General features: G+C 45.1%; 1 protein-coding gene across 3 annotated transcripts; it reads right to left on the bottom strand.

Moving 5' to 3' along the window:
- Window positions 1-6,658: 6,658 nt before the first annotated feature.
- Window positions 6,659-19,317, bottom strand: LOC113177931 (zinc finger protein 418-like). Of its 3 annotated transcripts, XM_026382432.2 has the most exons (5): window positions 19,236-19,317; window positions 18,767-18,805; window positions 16,520-16,646; window positions 12,394-12,512; window positions 10,881-11,087 (listed from the first exon to the last, which is right to left on the bottom strand). In XM_026382432.2, the coding sequence occupies exons 2-5, from the start codon at window positions 18,779-18,781 to the stop codon at window positions 10,953-10,955; spliced, it is 396 nt and encodes a 131-aa protein (XP_026238217.1). In that variant the 5' UTR covers window positions 18,782-18,805; window positions 19,236-19,317; the 3' UTR covers window positions 10,881-10,952. The 3 variants fall into 3 exon arrangements, with proteins under 3 accessions (XP_026238215.1, XP_026238216.1, XP_026238217.1); XM_026382430.2 differs by lacking the exon at window positions 12,394-12,512 and having other exon boundaries at window positions 6,659-11,087; XM_026382431.2 differs by lacking the exon at window positions 12,394-12,512 and having other exon boundaries at window positions 6,659-11,087; window positions 16,520-16,604.
- Window positions 19,318-19,421: the final 104 nt, after the last annotated feature.

Here is a 19,421-nt window from a genome sequence, read left to right as displayed (position 1 = left end):
CAGGTGTGGAGCAGCAGACTCTCAGCAATCCAGGACAGTGTCCCAGACCTTGAGAAGTGCAAGATCAAAGGTCAGATGATGGGAAAGAGTATGGCAAGTTCATGACTCCTAGGTTGGATGCAGTGAGCCAGGGGAGAACAGAAGAGGAGGAAACAGAAGTGGTTGAAAGATCAGATAGATTAAGAAGATCCCTACAGGCTCTGTTGGGGTGGGGAGCCCTGGACAAGGAGACCTGGTCATTCATCAATAATTTCCAGAGAATAATCAATGTACCTGTCCAGTCAGGATAGAGTAGTAACTGGCACTCACATGCAAGGGCTAGAATAAACAAGCAACTAAATAAATGAGCAAGATAATTTCAGATAATCTAAAGATTCAGAAGACAAGGATCAAATGAAAGAAAATAAAGAGATTATGGTTAATAATAAATGGGACCAACAGTGATGGCCTCTTCTAGGGAGGAACACTGGAGGGAGTCTAACATGAAGAGAGGAATGAGAAAGTTAAAAAAAAAAAAAAAGACAAGTCCCAACAATGATCAGGTCTACACAGTTACAGAGGTGACGGGGAGTAACCCAGTGCTCAGTCCAAGGACATGATGCTCTGGAACACCATCATCAGTGAACTTTTTAATGGACTTACTTTCTACCTCTGATAAATGCCTCAAGCAGGAAGGTAGATTCACTATTGTCTCAATTCACTGTTGCCACTCAGTGCCATCTGTCCTAAACTGAAAGGGAAATTTGACAGCCTACCTTGCTAGCTTTTCTGCCCTCCCACAGCAGTGATTCCAAAAATGCTAACATGTCCTCCCAGACCTCGGGGCCTTAGCTTTGTAGAGTCAAGATGCCAGGGTGGCTCAAGTGTCACACTCCTTCTGGGGCGACCCCAGGACTGCAAAGCAGACCAGGAAAGTGAAGGAAGAATTAAAGATAGGCAGGCAATGTAGATAGGCAGTTGGGTCAGATGGTGAAGATGGAGGCCAGTTTGGGTCTGGGAAGCTGAAGACGCCTCCCCCATCCTTACCAAGGTAACCTGTCCCAGGAACTGTCCCTCCATACAGGGAGCTGTAAAAGTTGTTAAATAATGCCTCCTGAGCTGCCACCTGCTGGATCACTCTGCTTGGCCCCTGCAGCCCATCTGCTTCTCACGTTTTGGCCACCCCACTGAATCTTCTGGGCCTAGTCATGTATGCAGGAAGGAGAGAGATACGGGAAAAGAGAGCAGGAGAACAAAGAAAGTCTAAAATGTATAAAAGGGGCAGGATGCACTCACTTTGGGGTTCACCAGGACACCAGCCATGGCCCCTTCTCCTTCCCTGGAAAAGCCTGTGTCACTGTTTTTAAAGTAAACCCTGCTTTCTATGCTCGCCTCAACGCTCTCTCCAATGTTCAAACATCAACACTTGAGGAAGCGGAGTTGGGCCGTTGATAACTGGTACCGAGCGCACCCCCGTCGGGGCGGCGTGCAGGCCCCTGGCCGTGCTGGGCGCTCGGGTGCACCCCTCTAGTGCTCAGCCGGAAAACGTCCACACTCCCACTTTCCGCCCGCGGGAACGGGAACGCAGGGGAGGCCTGCTCGAGGACACGTCCCCGGGAAGGGGCGCCGTGGAACCCCGAGGCCGCCGGCGCCCCACGGAGCCGCGGGGCCCAGCAAGGACAGCCTGCCAGCCCGGCTGGTGCCGTCCACCTCCGGCGGGAAGGGCAGGCGACACGGCGAGGCTCGCCAGGGTCTCCAGGGCTGCCGCCATCCGCCCTCAGGGCGCGGACCCTGCAGCTCCGACTCGCCAGCTTTGGCTGCCGCCGGCCTCCGTCCCCCTGAGAGGACCACAGCACCAGATCCGTCGCCGCGGCCCAAGACCCGGAAGCCCCGCCCCACCCGCGTCGCGCCTGCTGCCTTCTGGGTAGTGCGGTAATTGCCCAGCTTCCGGCCCGGCGGGGACTTCCTTCCGGTTCCGCTGACCCGCGGTTCCCAGGTCCGCTGCAGGGGCCACCGAGTTCCGCTCCACCCCTTCCGCTCGCCCTCTTCTCCCCGGAAGCGCCGACATTTGTGCTCGCAGATGGTGCCGGGAGTCCCACATAGACTGTCTAGCTCTGAAGGCTGGTGGTCACAGCGACAGAAAGGCTAAAACAAGATGATGGTTGAGATTAAGAAAAAATCTGTTTATATCGCAAGATTTCTAGAAAGTTTGAACAACCAACGTTTGTTGATTGAATATGGGGTATGAATAAAAGAGAGAGGTCAAGGAAGACCCCAAGATTCTTAGCATAAGTGGCTTAAAAGAATGACGTCGCTGGGCTGGGTTTCGATCCTCAGGACCAATAAGTAAATCAATAAAATAAAGGCATGCTGTCCATCCCCAACTATAAGTGAAATCGCCATCGTGAGAGACGGAACCGGCTCAGGGGAGCAGGTGTGATGGCAGAGCTCCAGCGTCCCACGTGTGTAGGACTTCAGTTCTAGTGGCCTCGGGGTGACTGATGCAACAAAATAGAGTTTAAAACTGTATGTGTAAAAAGACGTAGTTAAAATAAGTAGAAATTAAACAATTCAAGAAGTAAATATTCTATTTATAGCTGCATGGGACAAAGATTCTTATTCTGAATGCAGGTGAGGTCAAATGTAGAATAGAGTAATACTTTAAAAAGGGTGGTCACACCAGATTTCCTGGTTGTGTGTTCTGCGTTGTTTTTTCCTTTTCTTTAGTGGTATTGGGGATTATACTCCGCGGCATTTTACCACTGAGCCACATCCCCATCCCTTTTTTTCTTTTAATTTTGAGACAGGGTCTCAGTTGCTTAGTGCTGAGGCTGGGGTCGACCTTGCTACTCCTCTGCCACAGACTCCAGAGTCATGGGGATTACAAGCATGCGCCAAACCAGGCATCAGATGCTGTTGATGGAACAAGTGGGTAAGTCCTATTGTAAAACTTTAAAAATTCATATTATTTTGATACCTCAACATCTCCCATCAGGCTGTGAGCACCCATCCCAAGTCATGGAATGTATCCATGTGATAAGGCTGGCCCCTGCCACAAACTCCCCTGTCCAGCTCTCCTGTGACATTCAAACCCACCAGGAAAAACTCTTCCGTCTTTTTACTTGCAATACACCTGGCTACCCCACTACCACTAGCTCCACACATGCATTTTCCACGGACCCACCCGTTCTCAGATCCTTACCTGCTTTGCTTTGTGTCAACCACCAACACCTCCCCTCCCCTAGTCTTCTCCCATGTTGTCCCTCTGGTGTGCTGTGACCCCTGTTATAGGACCTGTGAGTTATCATAAACCATTCCCTTCTTTTCTATCTGAATGTTAATTGCAGAATAAGTGGTCCTAGAAGACCCAACAAGGACCCCCTCTCTGCCCCCACAGAATATCATTACTTCACTTTGATACAAAATTCTTGTGCTCAGAGCTGTGAACTAATAAATATTTTGTTGCTCCTTTAAAAATTTTTGAACCTAGGGGCACTTTACTGCTAAGCTATTTGCTGAGCTACTTCCCCAGCCATTTTTTTATTTTGAAACAGGATCTTGCTAAATTGATAGGCTAGCTTCCAATCTGTGATTCTCCTGCCTGAACCTCTCAAGTCAATGGGATTACAGATGTGCTCCACCAGCACCAGCCTTTGTTGCTCTTCAAAATACTGGGCCGCAGCTTTGCCATCAGTCTTGTGAGCTTCAGTACCTTGAGTCAGAGTCAAGATAGAATGCACACTGGGATTACCATTGGGGAGAAAACTTTCATGAAAGGTGGAAAGTACTAAAAATACTAAAAAATAAGAGAATGAAATAGCATGAGAGCAGGTATTTAGGCTGGGACCTTGGCCACTGAAGATTTTGTACTCAAAATTCAATTTTTTAAAGTTTTTTGAAATACTGAATGACATTTCTAGGAGAAAGAAGATATTGAGAAACAGTTTCCAATGGGGCAAAAAGGAACAAGGAATTAGGGCCTTCATGTCCATTCACTGCTCCAACATGTTTATTAAGTACTCACCAGACTTCAAGCACTATTGCAGGTGCCTGGGACACACCAGAAAACAAGAGAGACAATGACTCCCACTCTCACAGGATTTTGCTTTGTCTTAGTTCAAGTTGCTAAAACAAAATGTAATAGGCCAGATGGCTTAAAAAATAAGAACTTACTTATCATGGTCTAGAGGCTGGAAGTCCAAGAAGAAACACCAACCATTTTGGTTTCTGGTGAGTTCCCTTAGGTAGTCAACTCACTGTTACTACACAAAAATTCCTGAGATTATCAACTTACAAAGAGGAAATGTTTATTTTGGTTCATAGTTTTGGAGATTTCAGTCCATGATTGATCAGCCCCACTGCTTTCGGAAGGGAGCATGTGGTATAATGAATCTGCTACAGCAATATTGTGTGTGTGTGTGTGTGTGTGTGTGTGTGTGTGTGTGTGACAGATCAGGCCCTGCAGCATCCCATGTGTCACTCTAACCTCTATTCTGTATTGGTGTGTTTGTGTGATCAAAATTGCTACAGTGTGTCAGCACCTCTACTGTGCTTCACTGGTCCCTAGTGTGCACTGCACATAGCAGGTATAAGCCTCATCTCTGTCACATTTGTTTCCTACTGTGAATGCTTGTGAAAGTGCAGGCAGTGCTGAGGAATGTTGGCTTCACCCACTGTCACACAGGGTCTCTTTCACTATATCTGTAGGCTGTGCTGTGGTGAAACTATCACATGCAGAATCACACTTCAACGCTATTTTGGACACTTGGAACATGGAGTACCTGAAACATTTCTGTGTTTCCAGATGTGATATAGTGTGCTAGCAAAACTCACTTACACTGAGTGGTTTGTTGCTGTGTCACTGTCATACACCTACCCCTAGGACCAGACCGCAATTGCCTATTTTATTAATACCTACACAAGAAATACGGGAGAAGGGCTAAGATGTTGAAAAGCTTCACAGATGCACCCAACCAACCCAGAAAGTGGATTAGTAGAAATTGAGCTGACATGACTACTAAGTTGCACAGGTATATTTTGGATCTACATGCCTTAAGAATAACCTTTTCATTTTGGTACCATGAATAGAACTAGTGGCACTTAACCACTGAACCACATCCCAAGCACTATTTTTTTTATTGAGACGGGGCCTTGCTAAGTTGCTGAGGCTGCCTTTGAACTTGTGATCCTCCTGCTTCAGCCTCCTAAACTGCTGGGATTACAGGCTTATGCCACCATGCCCAACAAGAACACATTTTTGATAAAATTGAGATAATTGAGCAGTGGGTACATAATTTATGATACCTCAGATATTTGTTGAAAAAGTTATAAGGAAAAAGGAGCATTATGTTTTAGAAATGTTCTCTGAATGGGTTAGGCATTGGATCATAACACGTTGGGAGTATAATAATGCAGTGATGTGCATGGTGAATAGTAAAATAATAATAGGCATGAAATAATCAATACTGATGGGATTTGGGAGAAGGGTATATAAACTGCATGTCACACACCTTTCCATGGGTACATACTTGGAAATATCCATTTTAAAGCATAGAGTGTCACTGAATCAATTTTGTGCAAAGAGGGAATGGGTTGAAAAGAACAGGGCAGGCTCAGCATGGTGGTACATGCCTATAATCCCAATGACTTGCAGGTTGAGGCAGGAGGATCATGGTTCAAAGCCAACCTCAGTAACTTAATGTTACCATACCACCAACTAAAAAATAAAAAGGGCTTGAGATGTGGCTCATTTTCTAAGTGCCACTGGGTTCAATCCTTTTCCCAATAAATAAATAGGGAAGAAACTTTTGGTTTTAAGTGTGTTTCAAACACAAATTGTATACATTAAATATGCAGGATTTGGGGCTGTGGTTGTGGCTCAGTGGCAACACTTACCTGGCATGTGTGAGGCACTGAGTTTGATCCTCAGCACCACATAAAAATGAATAAAATAAAGGTATCATGTCTTGCTACAACCAAAAAAATTTTTTAAATAAATATACAGATTTACTGTGAAAAATTTAAACTTCAATAAAGCTATTTTATTGTTTACTTATGTTTGACATGGGGTATCACTATTGTCACAGCTGCCTCCAACACCTGGGCTCAAGTGATTCTTCTGCTTAAACCTTCCACATGTTGGAAATACAGACATGTACCAACATGCCTGACAATAAAGCTATTTTAAAAAACAAAAGGTATATATACCAAAAACTCTGACTTCATAATTGGTCTGTCATATGCTCTTGACACTATTTTTGAGTATCCTCTCAGTGTGGTATAAATATAACACAGTGATGTGCTACTGCACATCTCTTCCCCGTCCCATGTAAAGCGACCTCAGCTTGGCAACTTGGGAATGGTGGGAATATTCACAGCAGGGAAACTGACAAACACTAAAACAGAAGTTTATCTGTTTCATTGAATGGGTAGACTTAAGAACATTTTGAAGAATATGTTAATAATGCAGATTAGGCTTGAAAATGGTTTGGACTGTCACAATATAAATGGTGCAGAAGAGTTGTTGAGAGCCACAGCTGAAGCGGCCCCAGCAAACTTCCAGCTGATTGGCTCACCGCAGAGGAGCCCAGCTGGAAGTTTGCTGGGGCCGCTTTGGTGCAAAAAATATTGTTCTAAGATTTAAAGATGATCTTCATAAAGCAAAAAAGCACTCATGGGACTGACTGAAGACCAAATGAAGTTACAACACGTCTTTTCTATACATATTTATTTTCAATGAAAACAAGAATACGAATCAATATCCATTAAAAGTAGACTAAGGGTATTAACAAAGATTTTTAAGAAAAAAGGATATAAAGGTGGCAAATAATAGGTGAAAAAAGCTGTTCAACATTACAGAACATCACAGAAGTGCAATTACAACCACAGAGAAATGACATTACAGACTTATTTGCATGGCTAAAATTTAAAACATCAACCCTACCAAGCAGAAACTTGTCAGGGATGAAGAATGTTCACACACTGCTGTTGGGATCACAATGGACACAACCTGCTTAGGTTACAGTTTGCCATGTTTTTTGGTTTGTTTGTTAAGTGGGACATTCACTTGAAGTTATTGGCAAAAGAGAAATGTATTTCCTTATTAAAAATTTATACCTATGTTCTTTGCAACTTTGTGAATACCCCAAATTGGAAAAAAAAATTACCTACCCCTTAACAGATCAATAAACAAATAGTGGTATGTCCATAGAACAGAATACTATGTAGCAATACAAAAGGTGCCAACATCAATAAAGCTAAAAGTAATGATACTGCATGAAAAATACAAGAAAAATCAAATAATTTGATTCTTCTCATGTAAAACTGTAAAAAAAAAATGCAAACTGATTCATAGTGAAAGAAAGTAAATCACTGGACACCTGAAGGCCTGAGGAAGGCAGGGAGATTATATGAGATAATTCTGGAAACGTTCATTATTCAGATCAGGAATACTTCATGGGCTTGTGTGATAAACTGGTTCAGATTATGTGTCTTAAATGTATACTGGTTATTGCAGGTCAACTGTGCCTCAGTGTGTGTGTGTATAGATAAAGAGAGTAAAAGTCACCCAAGTTTTTGGAAACCAGGCATGCCAACCACCTGTTCACTCCAGTACCTCCTTCCTTGTGCCTAGAGAAGGGCAGCCTTAAACTGGGCAGGAAAAAATGGTGAGCAATGAAAGCTATACTGAGACAGGAGCAGTTGCAGTTGCCTGGCCACAAAAGAGGGTGGGGGGAACAGCTTTTTTACCTCTCAGACAGGAACTTCCTATCTCCCCGACTCCACTGCATGTAGGATCTTTCTCCAATCCCTTGCTTTTTTTGGCCTCCTCCTGCTTTTTTTTTTTTTTTCTTTTCCCCATTTAGACTTAGGTGAACAGCCCAGAAAAACGATGGGAACCTGACAAGAGCATGAGTATCTACCGATAATGATCCTGATCACAGTGGAACATAGATTTGGAAGTAGCATGATCTGTTAGTCCTAGGATCTGGGGTACACTTTTACAAGTAACACGTTCTGTCTGCCAGCCCTCCACTCCACTGATCACGCCATGTACTTCTGTTCCAAGTGGTGTTCGTACCTGGTTCCTGCGCTCTTGTATCAGTGATGCTGACCTATGGCATCATGGATGTCAGACTGCATGACTATAGAACCCAATGAAGTTTCCCTTAACAATATTGAGTTTTATGGGAAGTTATGTGGGAATAATGAAATAAATTCAGAGTATTTCTGAAAGTACTGAACATGGCCATAACAACTGACACCTCTTCAAGGTGATCTCTGATCTAAAACAAAAACAAATTCAGAGGCATCGAGGCTCCAAACTAGGACCCCAAAGCCCTGCACTGCTCCAGTGGGGGTCTTGGGTAGTAATTCATGTTAAACAAAACAGAAAGAGAACCACTCTCTGCCACTAAGTTCTTTACTGAGACACAAAATGAAGAGGTCCTATAAAAGCTGTCCACAGTGGGGGTCTTGGGTAGTAATTCATGTTAAACAAAACAGAGAACCACTCTCTGCCACTAAGTTCTTTACTGAGACACAAAATGAAGAGGTCCTATAAAAGCTATCCATCTTTTAATACAAACAGGACCCATCCATATTCTACCCACCCAAGGCTGTGAACAGAACCCCCTGATTAAAAGTAGATCAAACAAAAGGCCTTTATTAGTCCACAAATCAGAGCAATGTTCAACAGGAAGCTACTGGTTAGTAACTTGAAATCTGTAATCATCAACTACAAGTGTCACATGAGGCCAAGAATTCAATGAAGACTTCCCAAGCCTCCAGGTGAGCCCGGGCTGGGTCCCCTTAACCAGAACACAGACACACAATAGTAAGAAAAATACTCTCATGGATCAGGTTATTGGAGATTTCCTCTAGAGAAGGGGAGAACACAGGCATCCGAGTCTGTGTGTGCTGAGGTGCTTGGGGCTAGATGGGAGACAACTTCTGTGAGAATGTGGCTGTGATTCAACTTTGATGAGGGCAGCAGTCTAAAATGTTCAGAGCAGCTCCCATCCTCCTCACATGTGCCGCAACTCACAGGGTCCTTCAGCCCTCTGGAAGTGTGCAAATACATGTGGTGACCTCTTTATAAAAGCTCTCTAGTGCTGTCACAGTGAGCAAAGACAGCATATTCCTTTGCAGGTTTAAGGCCTTTCTTGCATGGGCTTTCAGAAACTAAGCAACAGGAGACCTTGGGCTGAGGGATTCCCCATATCTGCTGCCTCTGTGAGGCATTCCCATGGTGTGACATTTTTGGTGTTGAAAGAAGCTTGAGCGTTGGCTAAAAGATTTCCCACATTTGCTGCATTCATAAGGCCTTTCTCCAGTGTGAACTACCTGATGTTGAATTAAAACAGACTTTTGCCTAAAAGATTTCCCACACTGGTCACACTCATATGGTCTTTCTCCAGTATGGATTCTGCAGTGTTGAATAAGGCTAGTGCTCCGACTAAAGGTTTTTCCACATTCCCCACACTTATAAGGCCTTTCCCCAGTGTGAACTCTCTGGTGTTTAACCAGGGCAGCTCTTCGACTAAAAGATTTTGCACACTGGCCACACTCATAAGGTCTTGCTCTAGTGTGAACTCTCTGGTGTTCAACGAGGCTGTAGCTTTGCCTAAAGAACTTCCCACATTCAGCACACTCGTAAGGTCTTTCTCCAGTGTGAGTTCTCTGGTGTCGGTCAAGTTTGGATTTGTATCCAAAGGACTTGCCACATTCCCCACATTCATAAGGCCTTTCTCCAGTGTGAACTCTTTGATGTCTAATGAGTGTAGCTCTTTGGCTAAAAGATTTCCTACACTGGCCACACTCATAAATCTTTGTTGTAGTGTGAATTCTACGGTGTTCAATGAGGCTAAAGTTCTGTCTAAAGAATTTGCCACATTCCCTACATTCATAAGGCCTTTCTCCAGTGTGAATTCTCTGGTGTCTAATGAGGGTGGCTCTTTGACTAAAAGATTTTCCACATTCGCCACACTCATAAGGCCTCTCACCAGTGTGGATTCTGCAGTGTTCAATAAGGTTGGAGCTTTGGCTAAAGGATTTCCCACACTCCCCACACTTATATGGCCTTTCTCCAGTGTGAACTCTCTGATGTATAATGAGAGTAGCTTTCTGACTAAAGGATTTTTCACATTGGCTACACTCATAAGGCCGTGCTGCAGTGTGAATGCTCTGATGTTCAACGAGGCTAAAGCTCTGTCTAAAGAATTTCCCACATTGGCCACATTCATATGGCTTTTCTCCTGTATGAGTTCTCTGATGTCGAACAAGGTTAGATTTGCACCCAAAGGCTTTTCCACATTCATCACACTCATAAGGCCTTTCTCCAGTGTGAACTCTGCAGTGTTCAATGAGGTTTGAGCTTTGACTAAACGATTTTCCACATTCACCACACTTGTATGGTTTTTCTCCAGTATGAACTCTCTGGTGTGTAATAAGGGTGGCTTTTTGGCTAAAAGATTTTCCACATTCACTGCATTCATAAGGCCTTTCTCCAGCATGGACTCTCTGGAACGGAACAAGTGAGTATTTCTCTTGGAAGGCTGTTCCACATTTGCTAGCATCAAAACCCCCTTTTCCAGTGCAGACTCTTAGATGACGAATAAGTGTGTGTTTGTGGCTGGAAGTGTCTCTGCATGCTCCTGACTTACAATGATTTTTCCCACAGTGAAAGGCCTCCCCACACTCTCTGACTATGTTTGGCTTCTCACCTTTGGGAATGGCCTGGGGCTGAAGAATGCCCCACTTATCAGGGAAGTCCTTTCCAGTCTTGCCACAGAGGAAAGGATTCCCTGACACATGGAATATGCAGCTCTTCACAAAGGAGGCACTGTTCACTTCTCTTTTTAATGTGTTCTCTGCACTTTGATGTTTCTGTTCCTGGTGAAGGTTTTCACAGGCCCCAGAAAAGTACAGTTTCTGTCCAGGTAGATCATCCAGATGCAAAATATTCTTCAGGACTAGTATACAAATGTCACAGGGGTGAGTCTTTTGGAAAGATGGACTTTGTTTTGGAGTCCTGATGTGTGATGCTTCTTCTGCAGAAACCCTTGGCCCAGGAGGTATCCTTTCATCCTCTGCTTCATGCCAATAAACTGAAAAGAGACATAGTGATGAAATGCATGTGGACTGTGGTGACAGTGTATTAACCATGATTTAAGATTTTTTTTTTCTGTATGATTTTTTTGACATTTTTATAAAGTGCTGCTGGTCAGGGACACTGCCCCTCCCTATAGGGCTATCCAGTTCTTAACAGACAGCAAAGAGCTCAACTGAGAGATAATGCAGTTAATACACTAGTTATTCAATCCAGAGCCAAACCAAATCCTGCAGACCATGTTTCCCTGGCTTATACACCCCAGGAGAACAACCCTCAGCCCTAACTATCCTGGGACCAGGTACTGACAATTAAGGCCAGTTCCCTTTCCCAGAGTCCACTGAAATTATTCCAACACACCCATATGAGATGTTTCTATCCTTTATTGACTTTGCTACAAACCCAATAAAGGCTGTGCCCTAATATTCCCCTCTTGCTTTTGCCTCCTGACCACCTGTTGCTTACACACACCACCCTGCAAAGTGCAATGCACCTCTTTCTCTCAGAACTGTCATAAATTCCCCTTTCAATGGCATTTACTTCTCCCTATTGGCCCTCAGTCACCTCTTATAATTAAAATCCACAGGTACATATTAAGAAAATGGATGCAGCAAGCAGGGTAGCCTGGGCCCTACAGCAGAGGTTCTGCTGTGATTACTGCATGGTTAGGCCATGACCATGTGCTGTCTGAGTGAGCACTGCTGACCACTGCTGTGCTTATACTTTGACTGGAACCTGTGTGGGCTGGGTCTTCCTTTTCTTGCTTCAGTTTTTTCAACCTAAATTGTTGCAGATTGACCCCACATTTTAGCACAGGGGAGGTTTTTGTGTTCCCAGTGTACCTGGGCCTAAATGCTTTAATGCAACGGGTGTCTCTAGGCCAGTGTGTTTCTGGGTATCTTATGGTAAGAAGGTAATGGGCTCCTGGTGTAGTTCCAGGAAGTCAAAGGCCACTGACTAGCCTACAAGGCGAGAAGCCTCCAGTGGAAACAAGGAAAGGCTTCCCTAAAGATCACCAAAAATGACTAGATGAGTCAGATTCACTGAGCAGACAGCAGATAGCAGGTCACCATGACTGATGGCAGCAATGAGCCCAAGGGGTGTTCCTCATTTATTGTACATCCTATTCTTTACCTTAGTAAAAGGTCAGTCTGGGCAAAAAAATTACTAGTTGACACCCCACTAGAATCATGACTGAATGTCTATGGCCTGGGACACTGCATGCTTAGTGGGCAATCTGTTGATTGCCCAGGGCCATCCCTACATACCACCCACTGGGTGCAGGTGCAGGGACCCCTTCCTACCACATGATCCAGGGAGTGCAGATGCTCCAAAGGCAAATCCTGGGGTTGCTTTAACCTGGTGCTATTATGCCTCATGGCAGGAAGGGTAGTTCCATGTTTGGAAACCTGCAGCTCAGTGTCTAATGAAAACATGGAAAAGGGCAAGGAATATTTATTTCACCTCCTCCTAAGACACTTGAGAAAATTTCTCAGCTCATTATATTATAAATCTTCTGGTTAGTGTGCTTGGGCACATTTAAGTGCTGCAACTTATTAACGTGGTAAGAATTTCCCTTCAAACTAAACAGTCAAAAAACAAAGAATTTGAAAAATAAGCTAAGCTTCTATTACTCTCCAGGATGTCAACTCAAGGTACTGCAAGGTCGATTAGAACACCCTAAGAGGGGTGACCTCCATCTTCAAGGTGCCATTCCTGCCAACAGAAGTGTTTCAGATAAGTATCCCACCTGACCACAGTGGGGTGGCACAGTTGACCATGCTGCAGGCAGAGGCCATCCAGGGAGAGGCTACTGCCTGCAGAACCCAGGCTCCTTCCCACCTCCTATTTGTCAGAAATGAAAACTATAAACCCAAAGCTTCAGGGAGCTAAAAGCCTAAAGAAGAAAATGAACAAAATATAAGAGAGAAAGGAAAAAGTCCATGAAAGCAAGAAAAACCCAACCTGCTAGGGATAGGGAGAAGATAATAATTAAATAAATTATTAATGTGTAAGTTTATATTTTCAATTTAAAAAATTAACAAAATTTTAAAAATTGCATTTGTCACAACCCCCCCTTGCTAAAATGGGGGGGTTAGTCTGCAACAATTTATAAAATGTCAAAAAAATCATACAGAAACAAAAATCTTGATAAATTATGATAATGTGCAAGTTTATATTTTCAATATAAATAGCAGAAAAATTGCATTTGTCACAAAATTAAAACCAAATTCCATAATTTTAACACAATTGTAAAGCCAAAACTTGCATATGAAAGAATGTAAACAAAAAGATGAAAGGACTGAAGGTATACCCTCAGTGATAGAGTGTTTGTCTAGCATGAATATGACCCTCCACTGGAAACAGGGAAAGGCTTCCCTAAAGATCACCAAAAATGACTAGATGAGTCTGATCCACTGAGCAGACAGCAGATAGCAGGTCACCATGACTGATGGCAGCAATGGGCATCTTATGGTAAGAATGTAATGGGCTCCTGGTGTAGTTTAATCCCCAGCACTGGGCTAGGGGGATGGATAAAGATTAGAAGGGTGTTGATGGGTATTTGTGCTTCTACAAATGATTCTAAATTAACTTTGGTATTTATTAAAAGGTATCAATTTGACAAATTTCACAAATCAATCATTATTGGGGCTCAAATTATACTTGGAAATTGCCCTCAATTTAAACACTGTACTTTCTACAATCTTAATAAAAGTAACCAAATATAAAATAGGAAGACAGGTATATCTCATTTCATTTTTAGTATTGTATAAAACTTCCTGATTTAGTATCCACTACCTGAAAATATTCCATATTGGACGTAGATGCTCTAACATATAAATAAGTTTAAAGTAAATCTTTGACACAAACTAGCTTAGCAAAATGGTGTTCCAAAGGCCCTCCATGTAAAACAGTTAATATAGACTGGGGATGTTTCTCAATGGTAGTGTGATTGCTTAACTTGTGCAAGGCCCTGGGTTTAATCCTCAGCATCAACCTCCCCTACCTCCAAATAGCCCAAAGCCCAGAGTAAGTTAAAACTGGGTTTTCAAGGATTAAAAATTTACTATATAAAATCTAATTATCCATACTGCTTCTCTATTTGACAGTCCAATTATGTCTGTTCCTAAACTTAAGGCTTCCAAATGATGAGTGTCTTTTGTATGCTTATGAGATGACAACTTGCTGGGGTCCCTGCCAGCTTCAGATTGTGGGTGTCCCAAAAGACCAAGACCTGACCTGAGGGTTGGAACTTCCAGCCTCATCCTTATTCACTAGATTAGGGAGAGGGGGCTGCAGATTAAGCTAATCATCAATTGGCAATGAGTCGATCAACCAGGCTAGGTAGTGAGAACGCCATAAACACCCTACAGTGAGGATTCAGAGAATCTCTGAGCAGAACGGATAGTAGCATGCTAGAAAGGGCATGAATGTTCCCTCTGCCCATACCTTTTCCTGTGCATCTCTTCCATTTAGCTATTCCTGAGTTGTATTCTTCCAAAAGTATTTTTCTAAGTTGTGTGAGTTATTGTAGGAAAATAAAATCTGAGGGTGTATGTGGGACCCTTGAATTTATAATTGCCTAGGCAGAAATAAAGTAGCTTGGGCACCCCATTTGTGGCTGGCATATGAAGTGGGGCAGTCTTTTGCGACTGTACCTTTAACTGTTATTAACTCCCACTATAAAAGTCAGAATTGAATTGAAATGCAGATCCCCAGTTGGTGCCTGGAGAGTTGGAGTGCTGGTGCAAGTTTAGTAAAAATACCCCAGACTCCAAAACCATTTTCCCTTCTTGGTTAGACACAATGCCACCAGTCTCTATAAATAGGTCAGCTCATGTCCTCTAACAACACACCTATTGGACCTGCCAACTGGACCAGAGCACATTTTCAACACACTGTATACCTCCTAAAAGACACTACTGAAGAGCCCCACAAAAAATTCAGATTTTTGGCTAATGCCATATATATAAAACAATTAGTGAAGCACTGCCCCTCAAGACTCTGTATCCTTCTATCTGTACTCCTCCTTTCTTTTCTTTTGTTTTTGTTTGGAAATGTGAATTCATTATAACACAATTGACACATTAGGCAACAATTTGAATTTTGTGTTTTCTTATGCACAATTTTTATCTGTGCAAAACACAAGATGAATGCAGAAAGCTGCACCCACCTGAAATGAGTCATGCGGTAATATACGAAAAGCACACAGCCATACATCTAAACATCTACCAACTACATCAGTTAACCACCCATGTTATGAACAAGACTCACCCTTACCCACCCAATTTAAGGTAACTTCCCTTCCATCATTTCACAGGAATACATAAGCTACAACTTTTCTGACACCCAGTCCTACCAGCAAATTAGGTCTATTCCAAAGTAAATAAAGTTCCATATTTATGGTAATATCTGTGATTTCCTAACCATGTAATCCATTGTACTCCTCCTTTCTTATTCTCATAATTAAGTATTTCTATTCTGTTCAGGGCAACTTATGCCCTGCCTCCAAGACTTCTCTACTACCATTACCCCCAGGCTTCCTTAATGTCAAAATATCAGAGGACTAATTGTAATGTGCATAATATACATTAGGTGTGGGCCAGTTCTGGAAACATGGCTGAGGGGCCTTGTAGAGGCACAAGTAATGCACAGAGACCAGGAAGGTCGGGGTGGCCAGGAGCCAGCAATCACAAGTGAAATGGCAGGTGAAAAAAGTGTTGAGCATGAGAAGAAAACAGAAATAAGGCGATGGCCACAAGCCTGTACACCAGAACACTGCTAGTCACACTGCAGGTTCCGGCCGGACCTGAACCCAACTGCCACCATCAGGACAAAGACCTCTCTGAGACCATGTTGCCATGTCCACCTTGTCAAACAGCCAGGACTCTCCCCACCCCCTGGCTGCACAATTCCATGGAGAGTGTATGATCTAAGTGTCAATGAAAGAGTGACAGGTAAGTAATCAGAAGTGGCCCAGAGCACTCAACACACAAAAGATCATAAGAAAAAAAAATTAGTATTACAAAAAGTCTGGAAGGAGGACCCGAGGACACAGTTCATGGTCCACATAAGCACTGATCATGACAATGCCTACACTTCCTGATAGAGACAGGATGAGAAAATCCTGGCTAGGAGGAGGCAGAGCTAGAGCAAAAGGTCTCATGGATATGAACACTGGCCAAGGGAAGGTCAAGGCAAGTGAGATCCATGAAGCTGACGGCACAGTGCCTGCCACCCAGACCTCCCACGAATGCTCTGGGGCAGCAGGTGTTAGGCTGCTCAGGCAGAGCACATGGCTTGGCACTGGCCCCACAGCACACATGTCAACACAGTGGGAAATTAGCAGAGCCCATGGTCTGGCAGAGCTGCCTGTGCGGGAAGAGAGGACAGACAGAAACCTGGACAATGGTAGTATAAGGGTCTTACCCAGAGAGGTTACAAGTGCAAAGTTTTCCAGCATCACGCGAAGGTACAGCAGCCTTTGAGCCTCATCAAGGAGTCCCCACTCCTCCTGGGAGAAGTAAACAGCCACGTCCTCAAAGGTGACACAGCTCTGTCATGACAGGACAGATCATGCAGTGATCAACTTCTCTACGGGGAGTCCAAGCTCATCTTCCCTACCCACTCTCCTCCCTGTTTTGTGCCTCCATGGAGATGCCACACCAAGTGTCACTCACTCTCACATCATGGTCCCTCGATCACTGTTTCTTCCCACAAAACCAACAGGCAGGTGGGCCAGGAGAAGTCATGTAATTCTGGATCTGGTAACTTGGGGTGGCACCCACGTTTGCCAGGCTCTATCCCAGGGTTCCCCAGATCATACTTCCCCCACACAGACACAGATGAGCATACCTTCACCCTCGTGTCTTCCATGCCAGTGCCAACAGGTCTCTCTCCCACACCATGTGCTCATCCCTTCTCGCGCAGACAGTCTCAGTCCCCAGGTGCCTCCACCCCAGCATCACACCACAGGCCTCTCCCTGGTCTCCCCACATTGCTTGAACAAGGCATCCAGAGAGCGTGGCAAACTGAGTCAGGATCCATGACCACTGACATAGGCAGCCCCATCCTGCTCTGTACTTCCTGGCCTGCCTGTTGCTTGCTCCAGCCTCTGTCACCAGGAACCACCTGGATAATCACCAGACACTGATGGCCTTCTCCCACTTGTGCTGCACTTGATGCCCCCTCATCAGTCACAGCCTTTTTCTCTCCTCAAACCATAATTCAAGACCTTGCTCCAGAGGCCCTCCACTCCAGGCCTGGTGACCTCCCAGATGACCACTTGTGTCCCTAAGCTAACCCACTAGCCCTACTAAAACCCCCAAGCATATCGAGGGTCACTCCTAAATCCCAGTGAGCCCAAAGTCTGATGAACAAACACAAGTATTGGCCACCCCATCATGGTGCCTCAGTTATTTTGAATTTCTGTATGACTCATGTCCACTCTTCCCATGGGAGCCTAGACATCTGCCAGACCAGCCACCTCCTCACACAATTCCCACAGCCACTGCATGTCCTCAGCTGTGTCTGTGATGACCACCAACTGTATTCAGGTGCTCAGGCATGGGAACCCATCATGGACCCCACCCTCCCTTCCCAGGGCTGCTTCTGGCATTACCATTTAAGTCTAGGATGTGCCTCCTAATTGTAATTCAAGGTACATATCCATGACAAACACCTGTCACCACTTTTTAGATTGATTTTTTTTTCTTTTTTGTAGTACTACAAATTGAACTCAGGCCCTCATACAGGCTAAGCAAGTGCTCTACCTCAGAGCCAAATACCTAGCCCTGTATATTTCCATTTTGAATTTGCTGCAGAGTTCCACATTTATGCAGTCAGCTACTAACTAGACATTTCCACTATTGCTTTTAAACATCTCACTCTTTTAAGGTAGCCAAAACAAAACTCCTGATACTACACAATGAAAATCAAACCAACTATCAGCTTTAACATTCTGGTTAGTGGAGATTCTACCCTTCCAGCTGCTAAAACTAAAAACAATGGAATCACCCATCTTTTTCTACTTTTTTCTCACTCTTAAATATGAAACCCAGGGGGTGTGCAGCTTAGTGGTAAAGCATTTGCCTAGCACGTGTGAAGCCCTTGATTCAAGACCCAGCACCACAAAACATAAAATGAAACACCCTAATGAAAAACCAAAACAGAATCCAGCCACGCCTGGCCACTACAGTGGTCCAGCCACATCAATTCTTACTTGAGCACAACCATAGTCTGTTTTTGCTGCAGTCACATTAAGCCTCATAAGGTCTGGCGGGATAACCTTCCTCCTAGGCTCCAAACCTCCCACTGCTCCCATCACTTCCAGAATAGACTCCTAACATTCCAGACCTGACTTCTGCACCCCTGCTCTCGTGTGCCATAAGAATGAAAGGAAATCTATGGTCCCGAACAAGCTCAGTCTCACACTCAAACATTTCCACATTCCTGGACCTATTCACGGGGTACCCCTTCATCACTCAGCCCATTGGTCACTACTAGTTACAACAGAAACCATTCCATACGGCCTCAGCCTAGGTTATGACCTGGTTTGGGTGTTTCCTCCGAGTTCCCAGGTCCAGGAGCCTACGCGTGGCAGGCAGAGTCCCAGGACACAATTCCACAGACTCAGAGCGGGGGCACCAACGAGGCCCAGGAACCGACTCCACTTACCTGCATCCAGTCCATAAGCGCTTCCGTGGTCAAGGGAATCTGTGGAAAGAAGGTGGTGAGGGGCTAGGGATCCCGGCAGGACTTCCTGGGCTCGGGACCCCCGTTTCCCGCCCGGCCCGGAGTTGCGGAGTCTGCATTATCCCCGGCCGGGTCCTGGGGCACAGGACTCCACCTTCCTGGCTGCAGTGCGGGCCCCTGCTCAGGCCCTTCAACTCTGGGCCGCTCCTGGACCGCCGACGAGCCTGACTCAGACCGTGTCCCCCGCTAGCCTCGTCTCCGCCTCCCCGCACCTGCCGTCGGCGGCCCGGGCCCAGCCGCGCGCGGTCCCGCCGCAGGACCTGAAGGGCGGCGAGACGCGCAGAGGGGCGCAGCCCCTCCCGGGCCGGTCCCGCGGGGCCGGGCCGCGCGACTCGAGCCTGCCGGGGGCAGCTGCGGGGTCACCCTGCCCGCGCCTTCGCCATCCCCTCACCTCGACCCCGGCTCCACGCCCCACAACTTCTGACGGCAAAAACGGTTCCCGGGCGCGCCTACGACCCACCGGGCAGCGACGCCGGAAGTCCCGGACAGCCCCGCCCGAAACAGGAAACGGCCGCTCATTGGCTCAGCTCTCCGCCACTCGGCCCCGGGCATTGTGGGTAACGTAGTCTCCACGGCC

Source organism: Urocitellus parryii, chromosome 15 (assembly GCF_045843805.1).
Source record: "Urocitellus parryii isolate mUroPar1 chromosome 15, mUroPar1.hap1, whole genome shotgun sequence".
In the NCBI taxonomy this organism is placed as follows: Eukaryota; Metazoa; Chordata; class Mammalia; order Rodentia; family Sciuridae; genus Urocitellus; species Urocitellus parryii.
This window is presented reverse-complemented; position numbering and strand designations above follow the sequence as displayed.